Source organism: Triticum aestivum, chromosome 5A (genome assembly GCF_018294505.1).
Source record: "Triticum aestivum cultivar Chinese Spring chromosome 5A, IWGSC CS RefSeq v2.1, whole genome shotgun sequence".
Taxonomy (NCBI): Eukaryota; Viridiplantae; Streptophyta; class Magnoliopsida; order Poales; family Poaceae; genus Triticum; species Triticum aestivum.
In genome coordinates this window covers 695770103-695781597 of record NC_057806.1, presented here as the reverse complement: position 1 = coordinate 695781597, position 11495 = coordinate 695770103, and the positions used below count along the sequence as shown (strand labels likewise).

General features: G+C 44.7%; 1 protein-coding gene across 1 annotated transcript; it reads left to right on the top strand.

Annotated features, from left to right (window-relative positions):
• Positions 1–1953: 1953 nt before the first annotated feature.
• Positions 1954–11453, top strand: LOC123106088 (protein NRT1/ PTR FAMILY 6.3). The gene is made up of 2 exons (XM_044528295.1): positions 1954–3041; positions 10371–11453. Exons 1-2 carry the CDS (start codon positions 2083–2085, stop codon positions 11239–11241), a joined length of 1830 nt encoding a protein of 609 aa, XP_044384230.1. The 5' UTR covers positions 1954–2082; the 3' UTR covers positions 11242–11453.
• The last annotated feature ends 42 nt before the right edge of the window (positions 11454–11495 follow it).

The following is an 11495-nucleotide window of genomic DNA, read 5'->3' as shown; positions in this document are numbered from 1 at the left end:
TACTGAATTTACAGTGTAAATACTTGGGTATTTACAGTGTAGTTACAGTACAAAGGCCCTGAATACCTTGGGTATTTACACTGTAAATTCATGCATTTGTACACTGTATGTTGTAGGGTTTTGCATTATATTTACAGTGTAATTTCCAGGGCCATTGTATTGAATTTACAGTGTAGTTACAGGGTCATTGTACTGAATTTACAGTGTAAATTCCGGGTATTTACAGTGTAAATACCCGGTATTTACATTGTAGGGTGTGTTTGGTAGCATGTATGGACCTAACTTAGTTGTTCTTATCTCATACATGCTGAGTGTAGACATGCTAAGTCCATGCAGTTGCTGTTGTTTGGCAGTGATGTATGCGCTGAGACATGCTGAGCTGAGATTTTGTTTGGCAGCCTGCATGTGTTTAGACATGCTGAACAATTTCGAATTCTGAATATTTTTTTTGAATGATGAACAAAATCGAAAAAAATGTCAACACAAATTTAAATATATTTTGATATTCTAAACTTTTTTGGAAAATTAAAATAAATTTTGAAATTCTGTTTTTTTAATTTGAGCATATTTGAAATTATGAGTTTTTTTGAAAATTTAAACAAAATTTGAATATTTTATAAAAATTAAAATTCTATTTTTTTTCAAAATTCAAACAAATTTTGATTTACTTTTGAAATTCCGAACATTTATGATTTTTTGAGAAAAATTTAAATTTCAGATATTTATTGAAAATCCAAAGAAATTTTGAAATTATGATTTTTTTTTGAAAATTTAAAAAAATTTGAAATTCATTTTTTTATTTTTTCTGAAATTCTAAAGTTTTTCGAATATTTAAACAAAATTTGAAATTTTGATTCTTTTTGAAAAAATAAACATATCCGGACATGGTCTAGTCGGTGGGGACGAGTGTCAGGGCCAGCATAGCTGCCCCTATGCACCCTGTCTGGAGTGCATGAGATGAGCATGGCTGAGGGCACTTTTATGCATCAGATGAGCATAGCTCAGGTGAGCCCATGCACCCTACCAAACAAGTAAAAGTGGGTCGGATTAGGAACTTTTGCCCTCATACACCCTCCATCCACCCTACCAAACATACCCGTAAATACCGGATATTTACAGTGTAATTACAGTACAATCACCCTGAAAAACACTGTAAATACATGCCTTTGTATAGTGTATGTTCCAGGGTTTGTATTTACAGTGTAAATTCCAGGCCATTGTACTGAATTTACAGTGTAAATACTTGGGTATTTACAATGTAATTACAGTACAATGACCCTGAATACCTTGTGTATGTTCCAGGGTTTTGCATTGTAATTCCATGGGTTGGTCCCTGTTTGGTGTCAAGTTGTTTTGTGGTTATACAGGTGTTATCTGTTCATTTGTGAGGAAATTTGAATGTTGCCGGATTGAAAAACAGTCAAGTGTCAAATAGACACTCCCTATGTTTATACAGTACTATATTAAAGAAGGAAGGAAATAAAAGACGACACGACCGGTTCAACCAACTACAAGTTCGGCAAAGCAAACAAAGATCGACGTGACCATCCGTCCATACATCCAAATCCAAAGCTTTTAGAATTCAGAAACAAAAGACAAATACAAGTCCTAGCCAGGTGTACGGACGGCATAGCAAGTACGTATATCCAATCAAATATGCTTGGTTTCGACAAGAGTAGCAATGTAGGAGTACTTTCTCCCCCCCCCCCCCCCCCCCCCCTCTTTATTGTATGTATGTATATGTATTGGAGTGACCGCCCCAATTAACTTTGATGTTCAATCGTGTACTGCTACAAAGATGTTACAACAGCAACGCCATATGTGTAGCGCTGGAACCAATAACAAGCTTGGTGCTATCTTGAAAACTATCGTAGTGGCTTTGTTTGTCCTGTTCAATTCGCAACTCATAAGTTGAAAGTTAACTGGAGCCGGGGGAGAGTTGGTGTCATAAGAACAAGTGCACTGTACGGACGTAGTAGTATACTTCTTCGGCTTGAGTGGCTGGATATAAATGAAGTGAGTGATTGAGGCAGCTCACTAGCGCGCGTACGTACCACCGATCAATCCATCGAGACATCCGTGATGGCACCGCTCCCAGAGACCACGGCGGAGGCCACTCTAGCGGCGGCGGATGACAGCGGCGACAGCGAGGCGTTGGGTGACGCGTGGGACTACCGCGGCCGGCCGGCCGTGCGCGGCAGCTCCGGCGGGTGGTCCAGCGCCGCCATGATCCTGGGCGTGGAGCTCAACGAGCGGCTGACCACGCTGGGCATCGCCGTGAACCTCGTCACGTACCTCACGGCCACCATGCACCTGGGCAACGCCGCCTCCGCCAACGCGGTGACCAACTTCCTCGGCACCTCCTTCCTGCTCTGCCTCCTGGGCGGCTTCGTCGCCGACACCTACCTCGGCCGCTACCTCACCATCGCCATCTCCACAGCCGTGCAGGCCGCCGGCATGACCATCCTCACCGTCTCCACGGCCGCGCCGGGGCTGCGCCCGCCCCCCTGCAAGGACCCGACGGGCGACGGCAGAGTCCCCGGCTGCGCGCCGCCTACCGGCACGCAGCTCGGCGTGCTCTACCTGGGCCTCTACCTGACGGCGCTGGGCACGGGCGGGCTCAAGTCGAGCGTGTCGGGGTTCGGGTCGGACCAGTTCGACGAGTCCCACGCCGGGGAGCGGCGCCGCATGGCGCGCTTCTTCGGCTGGTTCTTCTTCTTCATCAGCCTCGGCTCCCTCCTCGCCGTCACCGTGCTGGTGTACGTGCAGGACAACGTGGGCCGTCGCTGGGGCTACGGCGCGTGCGTGGTGGCCATCCTCGCCGGCCTCGGCGTGTTCCTGGCCGGCACCCCCAGGTACCGGTTCAAGAAGCTGGCGGGGAGCCCGCTGACGCAGATCGCGGCCGTGACCGCCGCCGCCTGGAGGAAGCGCGCGCTGCCGCTGCCGTCTGACCCATCCTCCCTCTACGACGTGGACGACGCGGCGGCCGCCGGCGAGGACGTCGGGGGCAAGCGGAAGCTGCCACACTCCAAGCAGTGCAGGTAACTGCAATTAACAACGTTCCTATCCGCTTCCATGCATAGTTCCATGATTAATTAATTTGTCGGTGGCGGGCGGCGTTGCATGCAGGACCATAGTAATTCATTCAAAATATAATATGCTGTAGCAGTGTGTACTTTGATTGGCGCCGGCCGGGATTATAGTTGTTATCGATAGCGTCGTTGGTTTCTAGTCTGGCATGTGTCATGGCATCGTGTGGATCTATGGATCACTACTAGGTAGACACATCATGCATGACACCATAATTATCTTGTGCTGAACAAGAACAATGTATGCTTAGTGTAGTGTAGTAGTCCACGAGGCAATGCACAGTACGTGGTACATATATAACCTTGTCACACTCACACGTAGGGGGTACCTAAAGCAGTGTACCATGCACGTGGCTTAATTCACGTGTGCTGTCACGTAGGTGAGCACGTAGGTCCGGCATGTGTACATATAGTGATCTGTCAATCTGTGTCACGCGCGTAGGACGGGTCGATCGAGTATCGACCTGTGAGCTGTGAGCGTGTGACACCACCATATATCGCTAGCATCACATATTCACATGCATGCCCACACACGCATGCAAAAATGCATCACTACCTGTATGTTTGTTTGTGCATGTGATGCCCATGACCTGATCGCCCGTCGTTCATCTAGGGCTGGTCGTAATGGAATTATCATAAGCGGTATCATGCATGACAACTAGATTTTTTGAATAAATTGGCACACAATTAAATAAGAAAAAAGAGGATGTGGTATCATATCATGATACAGTATCATATTAAATGTTGTACTACTTTGTGTCATGCATGACAATTAATAAGGTCACCTAAGATACTAACTTATGATACTATGCATTACGGAGGTAGTATCATATACTAATATCATATGCATGATACTAGTATATGATACTCTCACATTACAACCAGCCTACTAGATACAGGCAGTATGCAGCTAAACGTAAATAATTAAGCATTGAAACCTGATCATTGGCAGCTAACGTTGTGAGGCAGATAGATGAGATAGATGGTGTTGGTTGAGTTGGTTCCATATGCTTAGTACAGTATTGGGCAGACAGTGCAGTGCACCACTAGAGAGTGGGCAGTCCCACCCCCACATGGCCAATGGCTGGTCTGTCTGATCGTTGTTTCTTTTCGTGAATGCATGATAGCTGGTCGAATGTTGTCAAGGAGTACGTACAAAAGCACATGCATGTTAGTACATGCACGTACTATAGCTGGGCTAAACTAGTGCCCCAAGAAATACTCTGGCGTGGCGCATGGGAACCAGCCAATAAATTCACAAAAGAAAAACCCAAGAGCTCAGCCTTTTGTTGGGTTGGGTTAGGTTGGGTTGGGCCCCAAGCACGTGCTTCTGCTATACTCCCTTCGTTGCTAGTACCAAAGCTAGAGGAGAATTTGTTGGAGATACGCCTGCCTGCCACACATGCATTCTTGTTTGGCACTAGTGCGGCCAGCATGTTCTCCAGCTAACTTTGAATCTTGGACGATGTGGCTCAGAAAATTCATCTTCATTTGTTGCACTCCATCTGTTTCTAAATATAAGCATTTTTAAGGATTCCAATATAGACTATGTACAGAGCAAATTAAGTGAATCTACATTCTAAAATACATCTATATACATTTGTATATAGTCATTATTAAAATATCCAAAAGGTTTTTTATTTAGAAACGGAGAGAGTATATATATACATATAATACTATAATATTAGCACTGCATACAGTACTCCATCCATCTCAAAATAAAATAAGTGTCTCGACTTTAGAGCACCTATTTTGGGATGGGGAGAGTACTTCTGGTGTTGCTTTTCACGGCGCCCTGATCTGTACATTATCAGTTTAGTTCATTCAGTTCACGGGCGTGCGTTCAGTGCTCACTCACACACACAGTCACATGCATGTGAACGGTGAACCTGCTGCAACCACGACGTGCTGTCTCTGTACGGGCGCTAGCATGAGTTTGTACGTTCCCACCGTTCAATTCAGATTTCAAGCGCACTGACCAGCTTTCCTTTTTCAAGTAAATTTCATACGATCTTTTATTTTGCGGAAAAGAATTTTATATGATCCCTTTAAAAAAAGACAACAAGCCTCCTTTTGATTTCCATTAAAGTAGAAACCGCTCACCCAAATTTCTTACAAAGCAAAGTGAAGGAACAGAAATAGAAAAAGAAAGGCTAGAGAGACCATGTTCAGGCACTCCAGGCAATACTAAAAGGGTGTGTCTAGGGCACAGCTAGATGTGCTCTAGTTATTTCACATCTAAGTGAGTGAATCAAGCATAAAGAGAAAAAGGAAAAAAAAGAAAATATTCACACGAATCTCAATATAAGATCAATGACATATGACTTAGATGTGCAATACGTATGGCACATCTAGATGTGCTTTAGCAAAACTGATACTAAAACTCCACCCGCACGTTACGCATGAGCTTCACGGCACACAGGCCAGGCTCCAGGATCATCATGAATTATTTTTATAAAAAAGAAAAATTTATAAATCAAAGGCATTTTGTGCTGATGGTAGGAGTAACTATTTTCTAGACTAGTTCATACGATGAGGGGGGTTGGCTGCACTCTTTCCCAAGAAAACCAAAGGCATTTAGTGCTGATGGTAGGAGTAACTATTTGCTCGACTATTTGGAAGACTAGAAATAGAGTTTTCTTATATATATATATATATATATATATATATATATATATATACATATATATATATATATATATATATATATAAAGAGGGGCGAAAGCCTTTTTCGGTAAATAGAGTTTTTCCTTTTTATAAAAAAAATCATGCTGATGGTAGGAGTAACTATTTTCTAGGCCTGGAGTACAAAACCCTTCAGGGGCCTAGAGCACAAATGACCACTTGCTAGACAAGCTTGACAACACGGCCGGGCCGGCAAAATCCAAGCCCTGTGCAACTCTAAAACGAGGCCCTATCTCACATGAAAAATTAATATTATTTGTGTTCCTATGAACTTTAATGCATAATAAAGGTTTACAGCTCTCAAAATTCTAATGTATATGACATAATATTTTACATAACTTTTCTACTAATGTTTCCCTGTGATGATTCAAATATGTATTCTTGAAACACAAGATACAGAGATGAATAAAATAAGATTGAACTATTGAAGATTAACAAAATTGCTACCTCTAACTCACCTAGTCTATACGACGATCATTGACCGAGAAGAGAATCGATCTCTAGGCCCTAGGGATTCCTCTGCCGTCAGTAGCCAAAATTAATCAGAAATTTAGTAATTACTAGTCAAAAGAGGATCGACTCATCAGGCACTGGATCGGAGATCAGAAATTGAATTGTCGCGTCTCGCTTGTCATCACTCGTTGAGTCGTCATCGCTCATCGCCCACGCCGGAAGGAAGACGATTGTTCTGGAATCGGGAGGCCCGTCGCCATCGCTGGTCGCTGGTCGTCGCTCGCCGGGTTCATCACACCCTGGTTCGTATGGAATCGGATCGCCGCGAGTCGCGACCTGGAGTTGGATAGGGAGTTGGGGTCTTGGGGACGTAAGTGCTGGCGTCTCGCGAGCGAGTAGCGACGCACACGCGTGATACACCCACGATCGAGTCGCCCAGCAGAGTCGCGAATGCGGACCAACGCCCCATGTAGCCCAGCGTCCAGATTCCAGAAACTAGCCTCATGCCCTTCTGATTGCTACTCCCTCCGTTTCTAAATATTTGTCTTCTTAGAGATCTCAAATGGTTACCACATACGAATGTATATAAACATATTTTAGAGTATAGATTCACTCATTGTGCTCCGTATGTAGTCACTTGTTGAAATCTCTAGAAAAACAAATATTTAGAAACGGAGAGAGTAATAGGCTTATATATAAAAAATTGGCCCCTGTGCGGGCCGCACAGTTGGCACACCTATGAGCCCGCCCTGCTCGACAAGGTTGCAGCCAAAGTACAAATGATCCACACTCTCCTTATACCTACAAAAGTGACACTCCTCATTCCTAGTTCAGCCTCTCCTGACTATGGATTAGGTTATCTTTGGTCAAGATGCTATTCTTAGGCACCAACCAGAGAAAGACCTTAATTTTGTGAGGGGTCTTCAACTTACAAATACCTCTATATCCCACCAAATTGAGGACTTCAGGAAAATATAATGATCTCTCCCTAAAAATTATTTTTACTATTCAGATTCCATCTCGATCTATCATTCCTGTCAATTAGAACCACATCATCCACCAGACTATTCAATTCCTTTCATTGATTTGCAGTCTCTCATACGAGTTCTTCTAAATCTAAAACGATCTCAATCATCATGACTAACTTGCTGCACAGTCACCATCTTTTTAAATGTGTTGTTATATAATCTAGGAAATAGTTGATAAGGATTTTGTTCCCTAGCCACACATCTTCCCAAATCAAAGTTTTTGCCCCATCACCAACCACCCTGCTAGATGCACTAAGGAAACCATCCCTGACTTTCTAATCCTTGCCAAAAATGTGAACCACTGGCTCCATCACACAACCCTGACATAGTTTGTTCATGTAGACATTTCTTGGTCAACAGCGGTTGCCATAATCCTTCAGAATTATCCAGTTTTCCATAACCTTTTCATTAGTAGAAATTTATTCATCACCTATAGGTCTAGCACCCCCAAACTACCACAACTCTCAAGCAAGCAAAATGTAGGCTGATTAACTAGATGATATTTTCTCTTGTCTTCATTTTCTTGCCACACCATCTCGGCTCTGCTAGAATCCATGTTCTTTAGCACTCCTTCAGGAGCTTCTAGGAAGGAAAGCATATACAAGGGAATGCCACTAAGACATGAATTCACTAGGGTAACAGTGCTTTGCACGATCTGGAGGTCAAGAGTACCCATGACATGCAAGGTGTTTGGGTGGTTGGCAGCACGCGATAGATATTGGACGGCCAGGCTAGAGCGGCGTGGGCTTCCACACCCAATAGATTGTCCATTTTGTGACCAACAACTTGAGAACCTTCAACCCATTCTTCTTGGGTGTGTGCTTGCAAAGGAGGTGTGATTAACTAGATGATATTTTCTCTTGTCTTCATTTTCTTGCCACACCATCTCGGCTCTGCTAGAATCCATGTTCTTTAGCACTCCTTTAGGAGCTTCTAGGAAGGAAAGCATATACAAGGAAATGCCACTAAGACATGAATTCACTAGGGTAACAGTGCTTTGCACGATCTGGAGGTCAAGAGCACCCATGACATGCAAGGTGTTTGGGTGGTTGGCAGCACACGATAGATATTGGATGGCCAGGCTAGAGCGGCGTGGGCTTCCGCACCCAATAGATTGTCCATTTTGTGACCAACAACTTGAGAACCTTCAACCCATTCTTCTTGGGTGTGTGCTTGCAAAGGAGGTGTGGTCAGTTATCCTCGGGGATTGGGGAAAGCTTGAGTGGATCCCAACAATGGACAATGACCTGGTGTATTGGTGGACAAGAAAGGAAGCTGCGGGATGGCTCACTAGTGACATTCAAATGACCATCTTGCTTGTTTTATGGAGCCTTTGGACGCACAAGAACAATGTGGTGTTCAATGGCATGACCCTAGGGAGATGGATGTAGTGCCTAAGGTTCAAAGTGAAGGGGCAGCATGACTTATCCATACGGCGGGCCTCATAGATGGATGGCGTTTTAGCGAGTGGTAAGTTTTCTGTTTCCACCTTCTCCTGAGTTGGGAGGGCATTCAACCGTTCATTGGCATTCTTCCGGGCGTCTTGCCCTTCCTTCTATGCTACTAGTGTGTCCATCTTTGGACGTATCCTTAAAATAGGGTAACCCGGTCTTCAGTAGAAAGACGATTACCCTTACAACCAAACATTTTCTTGTCAATCTTCTCTTCGACAAGAACCCATCAAGTGTTACTTAATATTTTAGCATCCACATGCACCCCAAGTTGTTTCAAGGTTAGAAACCCAACTCACAAGTGAAATCTCCATGTATTCCTACAATCTACTATTGGGCTCACCCAAGCAAAAAAATTCACTCTTATGAAAATTAATCTTTAGTCCGGATAGCTGCTCAAAAACACATAATATATACTTCAGATTCCTTGCATTAGATAGCTCATCATCCGGTAGGAAGATAGTGTCATCAGCATATTGGAGCAGTGCCAAGACACCATCTACCAAATTAGGAGCCAGCCTAGAAATCAGAAATCATGCCCTGACTTGAGCTCTTTTAGTAAGGACAACCAACCCATCGGCTATTATGTTAGAAAACAATGGGGATAGTGGATCCCCTATCCGATCCCTTTAAAGTGTGAAAGTATGGACCAATATGGTCATTAACTTCAAAGCAACTCTTCCACCTCCAAGCAACTTCATCATCCAATCCGCCGAGAGGCCGAGACATCTCCAAAGCCCTTTAAAGGGGGAAGTATGGAATCCAAATTTTATAGAATTCGGGAGGATTTTCTTCCTAACAAAGGTTTCTTGCACAAATCTATTTGGTCTACATGATTTGAAACCATAGAAATTGCTACTATAGTCTACTAGCTAATTGTTCGTGCGTTGCAATGAGGGCATACATATTCTAATGGTTCAACACCAATAACGTCCGACGTAAATCTTACACCCAACATATTTTAGATCTTGGTTAGTGCCGGACGTGGGTGAGGGGGGTCGTGGGTAGGGGGAGTTTTTTGTTTGAAGCTAGCGAAGGGGGAGTTGGACATACAAACATGCAATCCCCGACTCCTTTTTTTCTAAACACCTTCCCACGGTATTAATGAACTAAAAGGATGTTACATCATTCGTTATGGCATACATCACGCAGGGTGGACGGCTATTAAAAAGAAAACCATCCGACCTATTATCAAATCTAAACATCATAATCTCGTGCGCCATCAAGTTGGCCGAACGATTGATCTTTAATAGTAGAGATATTGTATGCAATTTCAAAGGAAATTACAGTTGGTAGTAATCTCATGGAAAATTTTCTTTTGTTGCTATGACAACTATACCATGCATCTAATGGTATACAGAAGTTCTTGCATTTTTCCATGTGGTGCAACCAAACAGCTTCTATGCGCTTTTGTAGAATTTAATAATATGACATTCTAACCATGTGTGATTTATCCTATTTTCACGTTTTTAGAATCCGGCAGACAACTCCTTTGGGCTCCTCCTCCTTGATACGTGTAATGTTTCTAACACACAAAGTATGAGTAAACTGAGACAGATAGAGTATTTACGAACAATGGTTAATTAATTCAGTTTCTAATCATATGGTGTACTCTTGATGTTGCTTATATTAATTATCATGGATTAATGATCATCCACGTGCAGGTTCCTTGATCAGGCTGCAATAGTAGAGGTGGAGCTGGAGCCGTCGTCCCCGTCGTCGGGGAAGAAGAAGAGGAAGAAGTGGGCGGTGTGCACAGTGACAGAGGTTGAGGAGGTGAAGCAGGTGGTGCGGATGCTGCCCACGTGGGCCACCACCATCGTCTTCTGGACCGTCTACGCGCAGATGACCACCTTCTCCGTCTCCCAGGCCCAAGCCTTGGACCGCCGTCTCGGCCCCTCCTTTGTCATCCCCGCCGGCTCCCTCACCGTCTTCTTCGTTGGCTCCATCCTCCTCACCGTCCCTATCTACGACCGCCTCATCGCACCGCTCGCTCGCCGCCTCACTGGCAACCCTCAAGGCCTCTCCCCGCTCCAGCGCATCTTCGTCGGCCTCTTCCTCTCCATCCTCGCCATGGCCGTTGCCGGGCTAACCGAGCGCCACCGCCTCTCCGCCTCTACCGCGGGCATCCAGCTCTCCGTCTTCCTCATCGTGCCACAGTTCCTCCTCGTTGGCGCCGGAGAGGCGTTCACATACATCGGCCAGCTCGACTTCTTCCTCCGCGAGTGCCCCAGGGACATGAAGACCATGAGCACCGGCCTCTTCCTCACCACGCTCTCGCTTGGCTTCTTCCTCAGCTCCGGTCTCGTCTCCGTCGTGCACGCTGTGACCACCTCCGGTGGCCGGAGACCGTGGCTCGCCAACGACATTGACAAGGGGAGGCTCGACTACTTCTACTGGCTGCTCGCCGCCATCAGCACCGCCAACCTTGGGATCTTCGTCGCCGCCGCCAAGGGGTACGTGTACAAGGAGAAGCGCCTGGCAGACGCCGGCTTCATCGAACTCCACGTCGAAGAAGTGGCCGTCCATGCTTGATAGATGACGAACTGGGTTTTAGTTTAGTTTTATTGTATTTTAGAACCTCGGTGATGATGGTGATGAAAATTTGTAAGAGCAGAACAGAATAAAAATGTTTTAGGTGTTTATCAACGGCTCTGCAGAATGCACGAGTTGCTTGTCGAGGTTAAGGCACCGCTAGATAAGTGCAACACATAAAAATATCAAGTATGTCATGATCTTGGAGATAAGTGCAACATAAAAATGTCAAGTATATCATGACCTTGGAGATA

Coding starts and splice junctions, on each gene's coding strand:
- LOC123106088 (XM_044528295.1), top strand. CDS start 2,083: ATGGCACCGCTCCCAGAGACCACGGCGGAGGCCACTCTAGCGGCGGCG. Junction 3,042..10,370: donor CCACACTCCAAGCAGTGCAG/GTAACTGCAATT, acceptor ATCCACGTGCAG/GTTCCTTGATCAGGCTGCAA.